This window comes from Mauremys reevesii, linkage group 1 (assembly GCF_016161935.1).
Source record: "Mauremys reevesii isolate NIE-2019 linkage group 1, ASM1616193v1, whole genome shotgun sequence".
Taxonomy (NCBI): Eukaryota; Metazoa; Chordata; order Testudines; family Geoemydidae; genus Mauremys; species Mauremys reevesii.
This window is the reverse complement of record NC_052623.1, coordinates 316,524,395-316,548,138: the sequence shown is the minus strand read 5'-3', so window position 1 is coordinate 316,548,138 and position 23,744 is coordinate 316,524,395. Positions and strand designations below refer to the sequence as shown.

Here is a 23,744-nt window from a genome sequence, read left to right as displayed (position 1 = left end):
TTCTGCCTTTTCCAAGTTTGGGGGGCAGGTAAAAGTTTTCTTTGTGTCATTTTCAAGTGTGGTCTCCTCCTTTATGCATGTGCCTGGTGAACCTGTGCCTCTGAGCACAGAGGTAGAGAGCTGGGGAGCATCATTGCAGTAGCTATCCAGGAGCACCTGGAGTACACACTGACAGCCAGACTATATAGAGGAACACACAATTCTATGAATACAAGTTACAGTTGCTCTGGAAATTAAATTCTGTCCTCAGAAACTACAGAAATCAGTGGGCTGCCATGTAAATGAGAGCAAAATTTGCCATAGTAAATTCTGACTTCATAAATGTTTGTGAATTTAAATTTCCAAGAATAATATTGAATATATTTGTTTCTTCAATTTTTAAAAAAGGAAAGAAAAATTAGATTGAAAGATTACACAATTTGATCTGATATTCTCATAATCATACATTGAAATAAATGCTTCCTGGGCCATGTCAGGGGAGGGTTCTGCTAAAAAAGAAATGGTATGATATGGCCTTGTGTTTATTCAAACTGAATCCAGAGTAAAAGGAAAAATAATGTTTGATTACACATACTTGGTTTTGATTTCTACGTGAACTAAAACTGTTAGGGATCTTTAATGAACAAATCTATATTATGTGATTGTATGTCTAGCAGCACTAAAATCTATTTTATGATATAACCTTCAGGGTTCTTCCAAATATTCTCTGTATAGACACTTACAAGCAAGTCTGTAAATTGCAAGCAAGCCCACTCAACCATTTCAAGTATCAGAGGGGTAGCTTTCTCACCCACGAAAGCTCATGCTGCAAAACATCTGTTAGTCTATAAGGTGCCACAGGATTCTTTGCTGCTTCTACACAACCATTTCAAGGCTTTCAAAACTTTTCTCAACCTGAAATTCTAGTTGTCACTTTGAGGTGTTATAGTAAGACTGACGAAATCTGTGACTAGATACATTTTGAAATCTATTGAAATTTTAGGTTCCTGTCCTAGTTTCAGTTTTACTTTATTAAACTTTTTTAGCCCTACCATTATTGTCCAACAGACATAAATGAGTAGAGCATACTCAGAACTCCCTCTGACATTTCACATCTTTTTTTCATATGGCAGATTCAATTTTTCTCTCAATTGAATACGTTGGTGAAAGATTTTGACGTGACATTCTGGCACTGACTTCAATTGAAGTGGGAGCTCAACATATTCAAAAATCACGCCATTAGTCTCTAAAGACCTTCTCCAAGCCCTTGATCCTGCAAACACTTAAGCATGTGCTTAACTTTATGCATTAGACTTCAACGGGAACAAGATTGTGAGCAAAAGTAGTACAAGAGGTTTCAGATGGATTGATGCCCAGTTCTCTCACCGCCTTTTTGTCTGTAGACAGTCTTTGGGAAGTCTACACATTTATACGGAAGCTTAAGCAGGGAGTGCTTTCCATGCAAAGTGCCTCAGTCCGGCTGTATATGAAGGTTTTTTACCTAGTGCTTTCCAACACGAAGAAGATGTTCTCATTTTTTCCCCTTTTGAGAGTAGAGATTTTATCCTGGGTTGGAAGAGAGAATGGAAAATTCTAGAACTTTAGTGGTTCATTTACATAGGCAATCACTGTCTGCAATGTCAAAATATTTGTCTTCAATGTTCTCAGAAGCTCCTTTTATGAAATGAAGAACTCTCTCTGAATTTGGAGTAGATAATAAATGTTTCATGATTTTGTATAATAACATCTTTCCCTTCAAAAATTGGTGTCCACCAAAGAGTCTAAAACAGGAAAGGAATTGTTTGGGGAACTATTTCCTCAACTTCCTGACTACACTTGGTCTGAACTCTCAGGAATGTTTTATTCAAATTGTGAATTAAATTTCAACTAAACCAAACCCAAAATACATCTGCTTGAAAACAGAACCTAGCAGAATCTGAAAAGGGATAAAGATAACAGTTTTTCAAAGGGACAAAAAGGGCCCAAAAGCAAGCTATTCCACTGGGTAGGAAAGATAGAAAATGTGGCAAAAGACCACCTTGGCTTAACCATGACATTTTGCATGATCTAAAAAATAAAAAGGAGTCACATAAAAAATGGAAACTAGGACAAATTACAAAGGATGAATATAGGCAAACAACACAGGAATGCAGGGGCAAGATTAGAAAGGCAAAGGCACAAAATGAGCTCAAACTAGCTACAGGAATAAAGGGAAACAACAAGACTTTTTATCAATACTCTAGAAGCAAGAGGAAGACCAAGGACAGGGTAGGCCCCACTACTCAGTGAGGAGGGAGAAACAGTAACAGGAAACTTGGAAATGGCAGAGATGCTTAATGACTTCTTTGTTTCGGTCTTCACCGAGAAGTCTGAAGGAATGCCTAACATAGTGAATCCTAATGGGAAGGGGGTAGGTTTAGAAGATAAACTAAAAAAAAGAACAAGTTAAAAATCACTTAGAAAAGTAAGATGCCTGCAAGTCACCAGAGTCTGATGAAATGCATCCTAGAATACTCAAGGAGCTAATAGAGGAGGTATCTGAGCCTCTAGCTATTATCTTTGGAAAATCATGGGAGACAGGAGAGATTCCAGAAGCCTGGAAAAGGGCAAATATAGTGCCCATCTATAAAAAGGGAAATAAAAACAATCCAGGAAACTACAGACCACTTAGTTTAACTTCTGTGCCAGGGAAAATAATGGAGCAAGTAATTAAGGAAATCATCTGCAAACATTTGGAAGGTGGTAAGGTGATATGGAATAGCCAGCGTGGATTTGTAAAGAACAAATCATGTCAAACCAATCTGATAGCTTTCTTTGATAGGATAACAAGTCTTGTGGATAAGGGAGAAGCGGTGGATGTGGTATACCTAGACTTTAGTAAGGCATTTGATACAGTCTCGCATGATATTCTCATCAATAAACTAGGCAAATACAACTTAGATGGGGCTACTTTAAGGTGGGTGCATAACTGGCTGGATAACAGTACTGAGAGAGTTATTAATGGTTCCCAATCCTGCTGGAAAGGTATAACAAGTGGGGTTTTGCAGGGGTCTGTTTGGGACCATCTCTGTTCAATATCTTCATCAACGACTTAGATACTGGCATAGAAATTACGCGTATTAAGTTTGCAGATGATACCAAACTGGGAGGGATTGCAACTGCTTTGGAAGATAGGGTCAGAATTCAAAATGATCTGGATAAATTGGAGAAATGGTCTGAGGTAAACAGGATGAAGTTTAATAAAGATAAGTGCAAAGTGCTCCACTTAGGAAGGAACAATCAGTTTCACACATATAGAATGGGAAGAGACTGTCTAAGAAGGAGTACAGCAGAAAGGGATCTAGGGGTTATAGTGGACCACAGGCTAAATATGAGTCAACAGTGTGATGCTGTTGCAAAAAAAGCAAACGTGATTCTGGGATGCATTAACGGGTGTGTTGTGAGTAAGACATGAGAAATCATTCTTCCGCTCTGCTCTGCACTGGTTAGGCCTCAACTGGAGTATTGTGTCCAGTTCTGGGCACCGCATTTCAAGAAAGATGTGGAGAAATTGGAGCGGGTCCAAAGAAGAGCAACAAGAATGATTAAAGCTGTAGAGAACATGATCTATGAAGGAAGGCTGAAAGAATTGGGTTTGTTTAGTTTGGAAAAGAGAAGACTGAGAGGGGACATGATAGCAGTTTTCAGGTATCTAAAAGAGTGTCATAACAAGGAGGGAAAAAACTTGTTCATTTTAGCCTCTAAGGATAGAACAAGAAGCAATGGGCTTAAACTGCAGCAAGGGAGGTTTAGGTTGGACATTAGGAAAACGTTCCTAACTGTCAGGGTGGTTAAACATTGGAATAAACTGCCTAGGGAGGTTGTGGAATCTCCATCTCTGGAGATATTTAAGAGTAGGTTAGATAAATGTCTATCCGGGATAGTCTAGACAGTATTTGGTCCTGCCATGAGGGCAGGGGACTGGACTAGATGACCTCTCGAGGTTCCTTCCAGTCCTAGAATCTATGATTAAACTTTAATGCACAGTGAGAAAATTTCAGCTGCACCTTCAGCTGAACGTCTTCAGTATGGGGTTGAACATCTCTTGGCAAAAGACCAAAGTCCAAAATGTCAGAACTGGGCCACAAGAACCTGCAGTGTAGGTGAGGTCAAGTATGTGGAGAGTTCATCCACCTACATTGCAAGCAGAGTTCAAATGGTTGCAGCAAAATGGATGCTCTTCAATAAGTAGGTCTCACCACTTTCTGCATGAAGTCCATATCTCGCTTATGGATGCAAAAATGTCTTTACATTTAGACAAAGTTCAAGATCTATCAAACCTGTATTGATAGATGTGATGCCTGTATTGCTATATGGATCAGAAACCTGTACTCTCTTATAGGCAGAGTTGGAGCAGCTAGAGGTATTCCATATGCACTGTGCATGCCAAATCCTTAGCATAAAGTGGTTTAAGTTTGTGCAAAATGTCACCATCTCTCAAAGATCTGGCCTTCCTTCAATCACTCATTATATTAAAAAGCAGTTTTGCTCCTTGGCCATGTTTCCAGAATGGACAACAACACCCAGCACAGGATTCACTGCATTCACAGGATTGAGCCAGACCTGGGAACTTCACTATGCAATGCCTGATGCAACACCATCAACCGGGGTCACTCTTGCTGCCAAAACAGTCCTTAGCAGACTATGCGTGTTTTATTTAAGCACATAGGTTCAGCCAATCAGGGAGCCTGAAGTAATACCATGTGAGGAATCTTAACCAAGCAAGCTCAAAAACTGAAAATGCCTCATGAGAATGCAATCAAAGTTTCACTGACATCCAAGGAATGGAAAGAATGTCTTCCCAACTTTGAACATATTCCAGAAAATATTGTTTACATGGAACCACTGTGAACTGAAAAACTGGCAGATTAGATATGTTCAGTTTCACATGAATATTTTGGACAACTCTGTTTCCCAGGATTCTAATTCTCAACCTCTCAATATTAAATAACAAAAAAAAAGTTAGTGGGCCTGATTTTCAGTTATACTAAGGCCCATCTACACTGCTATGGGAGTGTAAACAGGCCTGAAGGTGGGCATAAATATACATATTGACTGTAAGCACAAATTTAGGTTTTACATATTATATTTTAACATAACGTTCTAATTATTTTACAGTTAAACTCCTAAAACTATGCTAAACTAGTTATTATAATGAAGCTTGAGGTATAATATCTATAAGTAGATATGTAATGTTGCACTTACACAGTAGCATTACCCTCTGAAGACAATTTAATTTTGAAAAACATGTTCCATAATCTTAAGCGCCAATCACGTTTTCAAGCACATCAATTTGGAATGATGTTTAAGAATCTAAAACAATTTGTTTCATTCTCACTTCCTCCTAACCAATCTTTAAATTCTGTATACCTTGTAACTTTAAGCAATAATAGAATAAAGTAAATTGTCATTTTTAATTACAGCAAAATGTTCCTTAAAATCAGTATACAATGTACTATGTATACAGCTGAAAGATAATGAAAAAGACAGTATAAAATATTCCCATCTGAGAAGGATATAATTACATTTTAGCACATTATGCTGTAATGTGTTACATAGCTATAAAAACTACCAATCCCTATAATGCATGATAAATGTAAGGGTTAATGAAGCACTAAAACATACATAGTCATAGAACCTAAAATTGACAGAAAAAAATATGAAACAGTTTTGCTCCTTTCCACAGAATTTATACCAAGATATCTTAACATTTAGACCCATACTGATATTTATGAGTAAAACTTAGATGCAAAACTCAGTTACTGTAACTGAAAGATAGGAAAAAAACAAAATTCTTAAACATTTAACCTGGCTAAGTGCAGTTAAAGTACCTTCTAATCATACTATATCAATTTTACACTTCCAGTACAAGTATGATATTTGTCACATTTATTTCTGATCTGTATTTAAGACCAGTTTTGTTGTCAATAAGGCAATACTATTCCTAATTACTATAAAAGATTTCCCATCATGAGCTTGATTGACAGTGTCTGTGAAAGTCATACTATCTACGAATAAGCCAACATCTGAAAAAGTGTCCAAGGGACAATGTTCTAGGCCTCTTGTGTCAGAGGATGGTGTGTGTATGTGTGCACATGCGTGTGTGAGAATTTTATATTAAAATATTGAAAAATAAAAATATATTTTAGTGATCAGGAAACTACACAATTTTCAGGCTGAGGTAGTTTTCAGGCTGTTTTTGCAAATGTAGGAACACAACCTATATTATTATTGGCTCTTCTTCCAACATCCGGGGTCCTGTTATAATATCTGTCACTCCGCAGGGGGACAATGCTGTTATCAGAATGGGACTCTCTCTTGGAACAGATTGACTAAACCAGTATGCAAGCAAGCCCTTGTTTTAAGAATCTCAGCCCAACACAAATGCCCCATTCCCAGAGAGCAACTCTGTCTCGAAAATTGTCTCCAACGAGACACAAAGGCAGAGAGCAAATTCTCCTGCTGCTCACTAGCTCCCTCTACACAAAACCTTGCATAACTCAAAATTAAAAATGACACAGCATGTCTTCCCAAGATTGAACATTTGCCTTCCAATGAAGAAAAGAACTTGGAAGACTATGAGCAACAGCATCATCTGGTGACATTTACCATACCATCATGACTGCAACATCCTCCTTCCACTCAGTGGGCTTTTTCTCTTCTCCAGTCTGCTATATTCTTGTGGGAGGAGGCTCAGTAGTCTGCTATATCCCTTCAGGGTTTTCAGCAACCAAATGGAAATCAACCCTCCACAAACATCTCCTCTCCCTTGCCTATTCCAAAGTCTTCAATCCCCTTACTAAAGTTTCTCAGTCTCCCCTTCTCTCTTCTGAACTTTTCCGCAATTAAATTCCATTCATTTCATGCTACCTTGAAATTCATATTTTTATAAAATGTCATAAAAGCAGTAAGTTGGCTACAAAAAACTGAGGAATGGCAAATTGTGCATGTTTAGAAAAATAATTGCTGGAAAATAGCCAAATTTTAACATGAAAATTTCATAAAGATGGGACCAATTTTGAATTCACAATGAAATGTAAAAATGCCCAAATGTCACACATTCTTAAAATATATTTTTCCAACTCTAATTATAACCAATGGTTGGAGAGGGAGCTGTGATGCAGCTAATACTGCAAAACTATCACTAAGGATAAAGGTGTGATCCAGTGCTCACTAAAGTCAATAGGAGTCTTTTCCACTGAATTGAATGGACTTTGGATCAGGACTTAATTTACTTACTAATTGCATGAAGAACACAAACTTTAAAAGTAATTATTTTTGTTTCATTTATGTTCAACTTACTTTGTAGTCAAAATGTTCAAAGTGATTTTGTAACAAATTAACTTTTAGAATTAAACAATGGGAGAGATTTTGATTAACTTTGGGATCAGGTAGCACAAGAAGTTGGATAAAAACTGTGAACAAGCTTTGTATTTAGAAAAAGTATTGGGCTCTGTGCCAACTTTGAAAGCAAAAATGGACACTATATAGAGAAATTACCATTCAAATAACATCTTTGGGTCTTATTCTGGAAACCGAAACTCTTATCCACATGAGCACTCCTTAGTCATGTAATTCAGATGATGAAACAAAAGATAATAGAGGACTTGATCCACCAAACTCTTACGTGAACAGTCAATTTACTAACAACTGAGATAAGACTAATCCTGATACATTAATGCAGGTTCCCAGAACAGCATAACCTCAGAGTTATGAACAACTCAGGAATGGAGGTTGTTCGTAACTCTGAAAAAAACACTATGGTTGTTCTTTCAAAAGTTTACAAATGAACATTGATTTAATACAGCTTTGAAACTTTATGATGAAGAAGAAAAATGCTGCTTTCCATTTATTTTTTAGTACTTTATGTTTAACACAGTACTGTATTTGCTTTTTTGTGTTTGTGTCTTTGCTCCTGCCTGATTGTGTACTTTTGGTTCCAAATGAGGTGTGTGGTTGACTGGTCAGTTCGTAACTCTGGTGTTCATAATTCTGAGACTCTACTGTATTTGCCCAGAAGTCACAAAGTACACATTGTCCACACTCACCAGAGAAGCAGATATTTCACATTTCTCTCCTAGCCTCTAACCAAAGGTAAAGCTGCAGTTTAGTACCTTATATTTGGAACTCACTCTGAAAATTTATGACAACTCTGTCATTGAGAGAAACTTATCCAGGACACACTCTTTTAACAAATAGCCAAAAATAAATAAATAAATAAACCCACTAGAGAGACTAGGGTAAACTAACAAAAGCTTAAGGAAGTATTCTTCCAATTCTTTTAATTCAGAGATGGGGAAAAATAAAATTCCTATTAATACACAAAATTAATGTAGAAAAATATATTTTCAACTGGTGAAGTCTGACAAAAAGGAAGGCAAGTTCTTTGAGAGAAACATGTAATTTCAGGGAACCTATCAACAATAGAAATATGGTAAAAATATGCCAGCTGGCAAAGTTTTGATTCTCCAGAGAAGCAAAACATGGAGAGGAAGTTTCAATTTTTTTCAAGTAATAATAAACAAGCCACCATCAATAACAAGATTCAGACCAAATTATAGAAGTTCACCTACTGGGGAGGCTCACATACTTTGTAGAGAAGCAGGCAAAGTCAGAAGACAAATGAGTAAAGCTTCATGTACTCTGCAGTAAACTCATCTTCAGTTCTTTGGCAAGGGACTCAGGATTCTGCAGTTCTCCAGTGCTGCAGATTGGAATTTTTGCAGCAATTTATGTAAAGTTAAAATTGTAAGTTTCTACTGAATTAAAATCAGTACAGTGTTTGGTATACTCTAATTTAGTATTAAATTAAATTTATTTTACTCTGTCTCTAAATTTCCAGTCTGTTGCACAATTTTGTATTGACAATGCACAACTGCATGGTAGAAGCTGGAGATTTTGACATCACGGTAAAGGAGATTCAGAACTAGGGGCACTGGTGGTGTGGGAGGTAAGTTTAGATTGTCAGATAAGCACATTAGTTTGGTGATTCTTCTCAAATGGTCCGTAGTTAAATAGCTACAATGTTGACATTTAAATCTCCATCAGCAGGCTTCCCATTAAGATGAAATGGGAACAGTTCACATCCCTTTTAGAGCTGTTGTTTTAGGCCAGGGGTCTCAAACACGCAGCCCACGGGCCACTGTGGCCCGCCAAGCTCCCAATGCCCCCCTGGAGTTATTTCCTACGGCCACCAAGCTCCCCTTCCCCGCCGCTCCCCTCCCCCCCAGCACACCGCGTCCCTGCTTCTCTGCCTACTTCCAGGTGCTTCCCACCCCCAAACAGCTGCGTGCTTTGCAGGAGGGAGTGGGGAGGAGTGGGGAGCCACGTGCTCAGGGGAGAAGGCGGAGAAGAGGCGGGGCAGGGGCAGGGATTTGGGGAAGGGTTTGGAATAGGGACAGGGAGGGGGCAGAGTTGGGGTGGGGACTTTGGGGAAGGGGTTGGAAGAGGTGGGACGGGGTGAGGCCTAATGGAAGGGGTGGACTGGGGGCGAGGCCGGGGGCAGCGTGGGCGGGGGCTGTTGTACCTTTATATGAAAAGGTGTCAGTGGTGCGGCCCTCGGGCCAATGTACTATTCCTCATGTGGCCCTCATGGTGATTTGAGTTTGAGATCCCTGTTTTAGGCTATCCATTTGCTGACTCAGAAACAGAGCTGCTTGGGATTGTGAACCCCCTCCTCTTCCCCCCCCCAAAAAAACAAAAAAAACTTTCAACACATTTTCTTTATAATTTTCTTCAAAAGGTTTTTGGTTTTATTTGAAAAACCATACACTTGAAAACTGATTTTAACTGGGTATTTTGTTTGCATTCACAGGGAAAGGCCTAAACAGTAGGCAAACATAGGAAGTGGAGCTGATGCAAAAATGAATCAAGAATGGTTGAATTTGGAGTGGATAGCTACTTCACTTTTTATGGTCCCAAGGCAGAAGTTCTAGGCAGAGGGCAGGCATGGGCTTCCCTATGGTCCTAAGATACTATCTAAAGACTGTGGGGTTGTATCTTTGCAACCAAGGGGAAGGGCTATTGCACAGGGAGGGCAAAGGACTTGTTTGGAAGCCGTTTTGTTGTGTCTGCACTTCGGTTTACCCTGGAATTAGAGGACCTTTTCAATGTGGCCATTGAGCAGGAGAACCACTTGTCAGGAAACTAAGGTTGTGGATGCTTCTAATCACAAGGAGATAATATAGTTGCCTCCTCTCTCTTCATATAAAAGCCCCTCAAATTCACTTATTTACATACCCTATCCAGTATTCCATATTATGCTGTACTCTTCTGCTAATTAACTATACTTTTCTTCAAATGTAATAGCCAAAACTGGGGTATTGTACTCCAAAATTAGTGTAGGCAATGCTTTATTGATAGCACCATCCCTAGAGTTATGTCTCTTGAAATAAGCCAACATCTTATTGGCCTTTTTACTGCTTCCACTAGCAACTCAAATCAAGGGCCTTTTCTGCCTTTACTTCATTTTCATCTGTCAGGTAATGAAAATCTAGTTCTTCTAACCACTAAGGCAATTTTTAAATATGTTTATTCTTAACTTTCTGTCTGTATATTATTTGTATTTTTGTGAAGTTTTATGCCCAGAGGTAAAAAAGAACAATGCTACTGATTATAGGTTAACTAAATTCTCCATTGCAGTTGTTTTAAAACACAAAAATTAACTTAGTTCATTACAATATATCTAATAAATATTATAATGTGACTTGGTTGTTTTTATTATCTGAATTATTTAAACACCCCTAACTTGTCTATCTACGATCTGGTATATGCAGCTTCTGCTTGCTTATTCCACTCTGTCCTTACTTCTTATTATCTTTGGCCTGGTCTACACTGCGGGGAGGGGATCGATCTAAGTTACGCAACTACGTGACTAACGTAGCTGAAGTTGACGTACTTAGATCTACTTACCGCGGTGTCTTCACTGTGGTGAGTCGATGGCTGACGTTCTCCCATCAACTCTACCTGAGCCTCTCGCCTTGGTGGAGTACCAGAGTCGACGTGAGAGCACTCGGTGGTCTGTTTATCGCGTCTAAACTAGACATGAGAACTCGACCCCTGCTGGATTGATTGCTGCCCGTTGATCCAGCAAGTAATGTAGACAAGCCCTTTGTCTCAACTGGATTTGATTTATTGATTTAAATGAGTAATCAATATAGTCAAACCCACTCCAAAACGCTTATAAAACTAAAACCCCCTAAAACAATCCAGAATAATTTAAATTAACAAGGAAGCTTCTCCTAAAAAACATAGGGATTTCTTAATTTTGATGTACTTTCAATACAAAGAGACTCATTTTTAAACCTCTTATTTTTAATTTCAACGAAAGATGAGACTTCATAAAACAAACTTTTCTTCTCAGTTTGATCAGGGGAACACACTTCAGCCCCTCTACCCATTGTGGGAAGCAGGAGAGTTTAGAAACCAGCATGTTGCCACTGTAATCCACCATGCAATCCATCCATCCGCTTTATTCTTAAATAGCCCAGCATAGTGCAGTAGTTGCTGCCCACAACTGATAAGGAAGTTCAAGAAATTGTTAACCGGCTACAAGTGATATAAATGCAGGTTACAGAAATGGAAAGTAAAGTTTCAAACATGAAAATATGTTTCCCCCTTTTAGGAAAAAAAACAGATTGATAAAAATAAAACTGAAAATAAATTAAGTGCCCTTTCTACACACAGTCTTGTAGAGAAAACCCTTTTGGTATGGCTTACTGAAGGAAGCTAACGATAGAGATTCAGAAGAAATTAGTAGGGGTAATTACTAGCTAATGTTACAGGCTGGCACAATTAGTATGGGTTGAGACTCATCCCCTCACAAAGAATTCCTGGAAGACTAGGATCACAAATGATAATTTGAAAGATTCTTCCACATGTATTAGCCCACAATATTTTCCAAAACTCACAAAAAGCCAACAATTGTGTAAGTGCTTGTGCTGGACCTTTCATCAAAATTACTGTCTCTGAACCAAATTCTGATCTCACTGAAATCAATCAGAGCTCCAGGCTATGACAGTTTTCAAAACTAGACATTTGCATATGCTCCGTTTTAAAATGTTGCAGTTAGTTACTGGAAAACATTTTCATTGGTTCAAGAATAACAAACAAGAAATTTGTAAAACTTGAATAACAAAATTAATATTTCTTACAATTATCTTCCTGCTACATTATCAATTACAGAAAATGACAGCAAAAACTGAAAATCAAAGAGAAGATTTTGCTTTTAGAAAATCTCTCTCCAAGTTATTTCCCCTCTTTTAACTGTTAAACTATCTACCTCCCTTTCGATAGATAGATAGATAGATAGATAGATAGATAGATAGATAGATAGATAGATAGATAGATAGAAACACAATTTTCTGCTTTGCTAATGTTATAGGAACATAGGAATTGTTAATTTTTACAAATGCTGAGCACCCGTAAATCCCATTTATTTCTATACCAGCAGCTGGTGCTCAGCACCTCTGAAAATCAGGCCATTTATTTAGGTCCTTAACCTAAAGTAAGAGAAAGATTTTTAAAAGAATTTAGGCACCACAAATGCAGCTAGCCGCCTAGGCACATAATTCCCTTTGATTTCAATTGCAGTTAGGCACTTTTGAAAACCCCACTAGGTGTCTCCCTGCATCTTTAGGCACCTGAATACCTTTAAAATCTGGCTCACAGCACTCTGATCCTGCAATCTGATCCATGCAGGAGGATCCCTGTGCTCATACACTGTCTCATTGACTCCAGTGGGAGTCCAATCAGGTGTAAGGGACTACTCGCATGTATCACTTTGAAGGATCTGGGCCCAAATTTGAAAATATGGGCCTTATCATATATGATAAATTACATAAATACGAGATTATTCATACTAATATTTTTATAGCATCTTCCATCTTCACAATGGCCTGTATCCTGCCCCCACTGAAGGAAATGAAAAATCTCCCATTTAATTCAGTGGTACAGGATCAGGCTCATATTAAGTGCACGCACACAGCACTCTGGAAATGCTCACACCTCAGGGATGGAGGGTTGTAGCCAACCAGCGCATAGCAACATGGGAAAGGAAATATTGTTTTATCAAGGACCTCAGAGCAAACCACATCACTGCTTTTATGAAAAGTGCCACTGGATCTTTAATAGTCACACAGATAAAACTTGGCTTTTGCGATCTCATACAACCACAGTAATATGTTATGATTATTTTATCAGCTTTTAGAAATAGGAAGTGTTAACACTGCTGATATTTGAGTATAGGTTTATAGGGTGCAGATGAACTTTCAGAACGGGATATTTAGACCACTAAGGTATTCGTATCCGTTACAGAGACCTGGGGATCTCTGCTGTAAGATGCTTCTTATCTCTTGAAATGTCATTGGGGTGTGAAGAAACTAATTTAGTTTCCCTTTAGGAAGTTTGAATTTTGAGGGATCTGGATTATCTCTGTCTCAAGACTGTTTTTAGTTAGTATTAATTTTTATTATTTATTAATCACTAATAATGAATTATTATTTTATTATTATTATTTAAATTGAACTAAAATCTTTCAGGGAATGTTCCAAAAGCCACATAATTTTATATGTGCTAATGTTTTAATTTTGACCCTAGGCCAGTAGGTATATATATAAAAATACTTGTATCCAGCAATCGCTCATTATTCTCACATCTGTTGCACTTCAGTTGTTCTACCTAAAAGGTAGAATACATTTGTCACCTTAACTGACCATTATTTAAGCCAGTCTGGAAAAAAATAATATAACTTCTCGGTTCACTGTGGTAAAAATGTTCCTTTTTTGGTCAAAATGCTCCTTTTTTTAGATCCATTCATTTAATACCAAACAAGGTGATTTGAAAATATTATTTGGAGTATGGGAGATTCTCATTCATATATTGCAGCCAGAACTACGTTAGTTAGGCGATGTACTGCAGATCCACTGACCAATAACTGTGATATAGGTGACAGTCCAAGCACGGTCATTATTATTGTTTCAGAGAAACGTAACAGAACATAGAGATATCATTCTAATGCAGTCTAGGCATTTAAAAATATTTCCTTCACTTCATAAGAAGTGAAGGAAAACTGTTTTGTAGACTATGTCTTAAATAAAAATCAGTGTTCTCATTCACGGCCTGATGAATGATAGGTACAGAAATATACAGGATCTTTTCTAGCACTGTGTCAACCTGGCTGTCAGATAGCTGACGAAACTTGAAGCTGCACCTGAATCTAAACTATGTCTTTGGATTTGTATTTGATATGCCTTCTTTTAATCAGTCAGTTTATGACTTATAGAATCCAATTCTCCTCTCACTTTTGTTGGTGTAAACGAAGAGCAACGGGATTATACTGGGGTAAAATTTCAATAAGATGAGAAACAGGCCCATAGACTTTCATTGTTTCAAATGTTTATTCTGGAAAATAAATAAAGTAAATTGAGGGTCTTTTCTTGTGTTTATGAAATTTTTGGTAACAACAACAAGATTTCAGATGAATATTCAGCTCTTTTACAAGTTTCTGTATTCAGTACTATAATTTCATTTCCCAAGCAGCTTCATATCTACTACTATATTTATAGATTTTTTCCCCCAGCATTTCCACTGTAAACATGTCTTGTTGGGCAGGGGTGCAGAAGTTCACAATGGTTTGAGTTAACTGTTGTGTCACCATTCAATTTGAACTTCCTGGATTTTTATCACTTAAGTCAAACCATTCATATATTTCAGATTCGCATTACTAGCCAAGGACCGTTCATATGATGGGCTATAATCAATAAATCAGATGTCAGTGGTGATTATTCTGCATGTCAGTTTATACACTTACAGGGTATTGGCATATATTTTGTTATTGCCACCGCCTCAGCACCAACCCAAGTGTTGTTATTCTTGACTCACAGTAACTACAAGAAACCAAATTCCATCTGTTTCCACAAAAAGAAGTAAATAAATGAGATTCTCAACAGAAAACTCATGCTTGTGTCTGTGGTAAGGAAATTCCTGCTCAAGGGAAATTGAATGAAGTAAACAATCTTCCTTCCCTCTAAGAAATCTGCTTGATCTTTTAGTCATGCAAGTTGACCTATTTGAAGAGAACTAAAGCAGGTATAATGACTCCTGTTTCCTAACTAGCCATCCAATAGCACAATGCAATTTTAAGCATCTTTTTATTAGTGAATAAGCAAAAATTGTTTTCATTGCCACTAAACTGACCCTTATTTTCAAATATTTCATATTTTATCTGGAGCCCATTTTGAATATCGAGTAATATACTTAGAAGGTGGTTATATTACACTTTGTCCCTCCCATTTTATAGTATTCTAGCTATTCAGACCCCACTGTGAAGAAAAAATAGATCAAAATATATAATGTATTTGCAGAGCTAAACACTATCACAAGATTGTACACAAAAATAGAAAAATTCAATTTAAAACAGACTTGAAAAAATATCAAGCATACAAATACTAAAAGGACCAACCAGTTAAGTACAAATACAGAAATAAGGATTCAGTTCTGCAAATCTTTTCTCAGATGAATAGCCCTCACTCCCACGAGTAGTCCCATAGGTTTTAATGAAACTACTCATAATGTAGGGGTTTGCAGGATTGTGTTCTCTTTTTGTATTTTTACTTAACTATAGTTTCTTTATTTTTGATATTTGGGTGTTTCTGAGCAGACAAAAATCAGAGACACTGGAGACATTGATGGCTTGCAGGTCACACAAAGAACACAAGATAGTGTCTAGATCAGGTATGACTTGTGCATTGCTGAAGGAGATTATGTGATGATTGTAAAGAGGCAATTCATCAAGAAAAGGTCAGAGAGTGAACTATTATGAGTAAAGATTAGGTCAGGAGAATGACAATGGTGATGAATGGAGGATTTGATCCAGTTCTGGCAGCTGAATGAGGAAGCTAGGGAGAGCACATGAATGAAAGCAAAAGTCAGAGGGGTCTTTCATGTGGAAGTTAAATTTGCCCAGGCTGTGGGTAAGGGAGCTGGAATAGAGGAACACAGAAAGCCAATAGTCAAAATCAGAACTTGGAGGACTATAGACAACAGTGTTGTGAGAAGAGAAGAACTAAAGGAAGTGTACTTCAAGGATCTGAAAGGAATGGGAGATAAATGATGAAGGTAGGTGATGGAAGTAGCAGGTGCAGGATAGCATTAGATCCATCATCCTATTCCCTGATCAATTATTTGTAGCTTTCTCATGTTGCATCATCATATCATCTAGTAGACTGTAAACTCTTCAGGGCAGGGAATCTGTTGTAAGATGCTCAGCACATGAATAAATAAATAATAATAATAATTGATGGAACTGATTGTTAATTTCTTTTGTAAATACATCTAGTTTACATTATGAAAGCAAAAAATCAATTTTCTTATTTTTAAATAGCCCTCCACAAAGTCTATAATTCACCTATTGATGTGTTATATGATCTGACAAAACTATATAATATCATGCCCATAAATAATATACTATTTAATATGCCTTTGTCATTGTTTTTGAACTAGTCACAAAAGATCAATACATTCTTTATTTAAAGCACAGTATATAACAGTATATATAAATTTGTACAAATACTGCTCTATGATCTACAAACACACACTTCCACTCCACCAAAACTTGATCCAGGCTTCCCCAGCTAATTTTTTGGCTATAGCAGTGTCAGGAAGAAAACCAGTAAATTAAGGGATTACAGCAGAAAGTGGCAGAATTCAATCATTGTAGTTGTGGGTGTCTGATAAGCACCTGTGTAAGTCTGTCAGCCACAGTTTCAATAGACCTCAGCTCCTGCTCTGCCTCCATTCCTACCCCGCAGCTTCTTGTCCTTTGTGCCTCATTTGTGCTGCTGGCCCCAAGCTTCTCTGGTGCTTATTGCAGGCTTGAACCCTCCTCCCCCCTGTCCTACAACCTCCTTCTGTTTTTCCCTATGCTTGTTACTCACCTCTGTCTCACTTGTAACCTTTTTCTATAATTAAAATTAAAAAAGGTGAAACAAGCAAACCCTTAACAGAAGGGGGAGGGGCAAATTGTGAGAATGGCCAAGGACCTTCATGGTTTATAGAGCCAGAGTAGTAGTATAGTTAAAAATCACTAAAATACTGACTTGAAATTTGAATGCATATTTCTCAGCTTCTACGTGAGCACATGTTCTACTCCTAGAACTACATTTCTCCTTTCTTTCTTTGTTTTTGGTATAACTACACCTCACATACAACCCTTTCCACTGTGATATTTGGAGTTGAGGATAGTTAATAGTTGTGATGTACTTGGAGTCTAAAAACTGTAGCAACAGTTGAAGTCGCTGGCATTCTACAGCGAAAAATGTAATCTGTGTTTTTAAAAGATGGTTTAATTGCTTACCAATTATTCAGAACTGAGAAATATAGCTGTGCTTCCAAGATTACTACCCAAATTGCTACAGTTGACACTCAATACTCTTGCTATCTCACAAATTGTAAGAACAATATCCAGTATTCAAAACTCAAATAAAATTAGTCTATTATTTAGCATTAGCTTTCCTAAAATTTTATAACATTTCAGATAACTTGTTGGACACAGTAATCCTCTAAAATATGAGTGAGTTCAGCTAGTTTTGTTCCTAGGTGATGAACTTGCTTCATGTAAGACCAGTTTCTGCAGTCCTTATTCAAACAAAACTTTAATTTAAATTAATGGGAGTGTAGCCCAAGTAAGGATGGCAGGATCTGATCCCTAATCCAAGTTACTAGAAATAATAACAATCAACTTTAATTAATCTTTACTCTTTTCCCCTTGTAACTTTCCCCTCTTTTCCTGCACTTACTCTATCAAGCTGAGAAGAGTTCTGAACCTTTTATGCTACTCAAGTTATACATCACTATTTAACATTTAATCACAGTCTTAATGTGGCTAACAAGATATTATTAAAAGGACAACATTATTCAGTTAACATGCTGCTTAAAACTTCTCCAGAATTATGTGTTATCATAAATGTTAATGGCCAAATTCAGGAAGAATGTGCAGCTATCCCCCAAATGGCACGTAAGGACTAGATTCAGAAAGGAACATAGGTGTGGGGAAGTTGAGTATCACCATGCTTAACCTTTATCACTGGAATTTGCAAAGCCTGTTCAGCACCTCCACTCCCTATACAACAAATAGGGAGAGACAGGCACTTCAGAATGGGATTCACACAAGCCGTCATGCTAGGCGGCTCCTACCTAAACTAGCCAGCAGGAGGTGCTGAGGGGTGCATGCTAAGCCCTACCCCAGGGGTGGCCAACCTGTGGCTCCAGAGCCACATGCGGCTCTTCAGAAGTTAATATGCGGCTCCTTGTATAGGCATCGACTCCGGGACTGAAGCTACAGGTGCCAACTTTCCATTGTGCCAGGGAGTGCTCACTGCTCAACCCCTGGCTCTGCCACAGGCCCTGCCCCCACTCCACCCCCTCCCACCCCCTCCCCTGAGCCTGCCATGCCCTCTCTCCTCCACCCCAGAGCCTCCTGCATGCCAGGAAACCAGTCATCAGGAGGTGCGGGGAGGGAGGAGGAGGCGCTGATTGGCAGGGCTGCCGGTGGGTGGGAGGCTCTGGGAGTGGAGGTGCGGGGAGTTGACATATGCTGACATATAACTGTGGCTCTTTGGCAATGCACATTGGTAAATTCTGGCTCCTTCTCAGGCGCAGGTTGGCCACCCCTGCCCTACCTCTCTCTCAGAGATAGGTACTTAAGTCGAGGCTGCAGAGAGGCACCTCCCTCTGCTTGGGATTCTCAGCTCCAACCCTCTCTTGGAGTTAGGTACCTACACCATTTTTGCAAGAAGGTGGAGGGTGGAGGAAGAGGGGAGGAAATAAATAATGAATGAGTCATTAGACCAGAGAGAGAAAAAAAGCAAATACAAAAGTGGTTCTGTAGAGCACTCATGTGGGAGACCCAGCCAGGATCCAGTCCCCCCGCTCCAATGACTTTTTAAATGATTGATCCACAGTGGAACAGTTTCAATAGGAGAGACTAAGGCCTGGTCTACACTTGGGGGGTGAGGGGGGATCGATCTAAGATACGCAACTTCAGCTACGAGAATATCTTAGACCGACTTACGGCGCGGGATCGACGGCCACGGCTCCCCAGTCGACTCCACTTCTGCCTCTCACCCTGGTGGAGTTCCGGAGTCGACAGGGAGCGCGTTCGTGGATCGATTTATCGTGTCTCGTCGATCCCTGATAGATTGATCACTACCTGCCGATCTTGCGGGTAGTGTGGACGTACCCTAAGGGTGTATCTACATTGCAATTAAAAACTTGTGGCTGGTCTGTGCCAGCTGACTCGGGCTGTGGGGCTGTTTAATTGCAGGGTCCTAGAGCCCAGGCTCCAGCCCGAGCCCAGAAGTCTACACTGTAATTAAACAGCCCCTCAGCCTGAGCCCTGCGAGCCAGAGTAGCTGACATGGGCCAGCTGTGAATGTCTGATTGCAGTGTAGACAGACCCTGAGAGACCCCACATCAGATTATCCCATAGCCCACTGGCTAGGTCACTCATCTGAGAGGTGGAAGATCCCTGTTCAAATATCTTTGCCCCCCTCAGGCAGAGGGGAGACTTAAACCAGAGGTCTCCTAGGTGGGTACCCTACCACTGAGCTAAAAGTTATGAGGGAGGTGATCCTCTTACTTCTCCTTTTTACCCCACCCCCCACCATTTTGTGCAAGCTTGCTTACTGAGACCTGGTCTAGTAGGTAAGGCCTGAGCATGCTTGCCAGATTGGGCCCCACAGGCAAGTGAGACACAGGAATGCTTAACTTCCCCCTCATTGTACATTGCGCTGGGGCTTGAACATGCAGACACCTGGTATGTCACTGCACTATGTATGCTCAGAGGCAGAAATATAGGTGCCTAAGGAACTTTTACTGCACAAATTTAGGCAAGTTTAGGTGCCTTTGGGATTCAGCAGTGGCTGAATGGGGGTTCTGTGAATCCCCATGGGGACTGATTCTGGGATTTAGGTGCCTAAAGTGAATCTAGCCCTTATATGTACATGTATTTGGAACATGTATTCTGTCCAGCAGTGGTCCTGTGCAGCTTCTGCATGGCAGTAGCACAATTAGCATGCACAGGTCTTGTTGCTGGGTCATGGAGTTTACACATGAGAATTATGCCCCCTAATTTATAGACCCCTCACCAGAATGCCTCTTTACAGATTCTGTCACAGAACACCTATTGGCCTCTTGAAACCAATGGGAGTTAAGTACCTAAATCCTTTTGAAAAATCCTAGTATCCTGCATCCTCAGGCATCTAAATCCCTGTAAAATAATTCCAGCCTAAGTGACTTAGAGGCCTAAATCCCATTTTCAAAAATTGCTTAGACTCCAAAGTCCCACTGATTTCCAATGAGATTTAGGTTCCTAAAGTGCTTTTGAAAGCGTTACCCAGTCTAAAATACTTTTGTAATCTGGAATCATAACATAATATACTTTTTATTTATTTTTTCCTACCAGTGCCAAACAGGCTCCTATATCAGAAACATAGACAATTACAAGGTGGACATAAAGTATTAACAACAATGTACTGTTCAGTACCCTGGACAAGTACTGCCAACCAATACTGACTACCTTAATTATCAAAGAGATATCAGTTATAAACAAATATAGATCAGCTCCTGCATTTGTTATTTGTTCTCAGTGATGTTAATTGATTATGACTGATTTTGCTGAAATTATCACAGCTTAGATAATTAATAATGTAATAGTATTAAAAAACTATAGTAATAAGAGCATTTTACCGAATATAACAACAAATCCTTAATTTGTTACCAACGTTAGCTTGTAACACATTTCTGGCATTACACACCAATACTAGAAGACATATGAAATATTTCCAGTGTACAGTTTTTATCTTCATTTGTTATATTGTGCTAAAGATAAAAGCTCTGTATAAAAACTGATAGTAGAATACAGCCCTTTTGTCTTTAAAGTTTTTATATGGTTTTCCAATCTAGATTATGATAATAGGTAATAAATAAATTAATTCATTGTATAGGTTTACTTTCATTTTGGTAAAGTAAAAAGAAGATGCATGTTCCATAAACCCAGACAATTTAAACAATATGTGATGAAATGTTTGATTAATGAAACAGTCTTAGTGACAGATAAAAGTTTTGTCTCTTAATAGGGGCAGTCATAAAAGAACTAGAAATTTACAATGAATAAACTCCTATTCGGATTCAATATAATAGCTATTACAACATGCTATATATCACAAAACTAAGACTAGAATGACAAATTGACTCCTCAAATTAACTAACCTTTCTAAATCTCTGTTAGCATCACAGAGAAATACATTTCCACAACCTTCTCTATAGAATAAACAGCTACAATGACATTATCATTAAAATATAATTTTTAAACAATGAAGTCTCCTAACTAACCACTAAAACTCATTGGATCTTAAATGTCAACTGTGATATATTTTAATTCCAAATTATTGAGAAGTTCAATTTATAACTAGAACAACATTTAACATATATACTGGAATTAAATTAGTCACATGTTTGTCATACTTTCTCAGTCAGCTTCACAGGCACTTCCATAAGTGTATGTAGGCTGACACGTCATTCACTTTTGGCCAATTTCTAGTCCTACTGAAATCAAAGGGAATTTTGTCAGTGACTTAATAGGATCAAGGTTTGGCCTTTGTGAAGTTTAAAGTTTTACTTATGCTTTTGTGAATTCAACTGACTTTACAGTATCCAAGTCCGTTTCTATACATCACTTGGGTTCAAACAAAACGGCAGAGCTACACTGTTTTCTATATGGTAAGATTAAAACTCTATATCTGGGCTCTTTTGTTAATTGGCACTACATTAGCAAATATTGTAAAGGATTTTTCTAGGACTTACATTACATCATTAAAGACCCACTGACACCTCATGGAGACTACAAAAAAATACTCTCACTGTCCCAACTGCAAAAGCAAAGAGTAAAGAAACTACATATAATTTTGAAAACAAAATTTGATTTTGTAATAAATTATTCACATGTTTATCCTCTGGCAACACTTTTACATCTACCTATTCAGATAGGTTTAAAATAAAACGTATAAAGCACCCACTTGTGTCTGTAAAGTTTTTGTAACAAATACTGGTATTCCCACTTTTTCTAATGAAGTTTTTGAAATCAAACATTACTCTTTTGTAACAATAAAGTTCTTAAAATGTTGGCCTTGGCCAAAGCAAATCTGCACTTACCCCAGCGTTGTCATAGTGACGATGGTGTACCAGAAGGCCGCAGGGATACTGGTGAACTTGGTGGACGATGAACCTTTCTCTGCATAGAACATGACCGTGGCAAAGATGATGATGGCCATGGTAAGTGAAAAGAGGAGAAAGCCCAATTCCGAGGCACAGCTTTTTAGTGTGTAACCCAGGATGCGCAGCCCCTGTGAGTGGCGGGAAAACTTAAAGATCCGGAAGACACGGAAGACACGCAGTGTCACAAAGGCCCCACTGACATCCTCATTATCTGTCATCACCAGGCCAATGTAATAGGGCATGATGGCCACTACATCAATAACGCTCATGACACTGCGCACAAACTTGTAGCGGTTGGGGGCTGCCACCAGACGCAGCAGATACTCAACAGTGAAGATCATGACACAGGCAGTATCCAGGCAGAAGAAAGCCACAGCATAGCGCTCCCCACAGGGCAGGTCCTTGATGCGACCAGGGTTTACCCCACAGGGCACTGTCTCCACCACATTGGCAATGACAGAGATAGCAATGAAGAAGCCAGTGACATAGTAGAAGACCAGGGCCAGTGTACTTGTGTGTGGATTTTCAAAGGCCCGCCACATTCTCTCCCGAGTTGTCATTGAAGGCAGGGAACACTCAGCCGCATGATCCTGATCTGCATCATCCTGCAGGCGCTCAGCATTCTCACGCCGGCGATCCTTGTACTCCTCATAGCAGCAGTCACCTATGATCTCAGGGATGATACCAAAGAAGGCCAGCTCCTCGTCATAAGCTGATATACATTCTTGTCGAGGGTAGTGCAACTTCCCTGTACGATAGAAGTTGAGGATGTGACGGAAGATGTCAGGATCCCGGTCAAAAAAGTACTGCTGTGTCTCTGGGTGGTAAAAGAAGTCCCGCTCCGAGCTACCCAGCAGTGTATCAGGATAGCGCTCCAGGGTGTCCTGCCATGTCTGGAACTGGGTACCACTCACGTTCAGCACAATCAGAGAGTCCTGGCTTCGCTTTCTCTCCTGCCGGGGAGCAGCTGGCATGGGATTTGTGGCCACTGGCATCCATCCTATGGCTGCTGCCCGTGCAAATGGCAACCAAGCTGCTACTCCTGCTGCCATGGTCCAACCTGCTACTGCAGCTGCTGCTGAGGGATCACTTTAGAGCCAATATAGGCTTGGCCACTAAAATATAAATTTAAAAAATGAATAAATAAAAATGCTCACACAATATCAATGTACTGAACATTATTATTTATTTATTAGTATTGGTATCATTTAAAGACTTGTCTTGTCTCCTCCCTTTCCCCTCCCTGTGGCATAAGATAATAAATCAGACTATTGGGAAAGTCATCATGTACTGGTGTTCAAAAACACCTCACCCTCCCTACCAGCTGGTTCCTGTGAAGAAAGGTCCGTCTGTCCGCCTAGGAAGGATGTGCACCCAGCAGCAGCCAGCTAGGGCCAGCCACCTGGAGCTAGGGGAAGATCTTTCCGCGTTAGCGATGTGCGCCCACCCGACTC

The 23,744-nt window shown here is 39.1% G+C and overlaps 1 protein-coding gene across 2 annotated transcripts in view; it reads right to left on the bottom strand.

Moving 5' to 3' along the window:
* Positions 1-23,374, bottom strand: part of KCND2 (potassium voltage-gated channel subfamily D member 2) — a 382,728-nt gene extending 359,354 nt beyond the window's left edge. For both annotated transcript variants that reach the window (XM_039514145.1, XM_039514155.1), the window contains exon 1: positions 22,228-23,374. In XM_039514145.1, the coding sequence (XP_039370079.1) occupies positions 22,228-23,342 (1,115 nt within the window). In that variant the 5' untranslated portion in view covers positions 23,343-23,374. The remainder of the gene's footprint in view (positions 1-22,227) is intronic.
* Between the last annotated feature and the right edge of the window lie 370 nt (positions 23,375-23,744).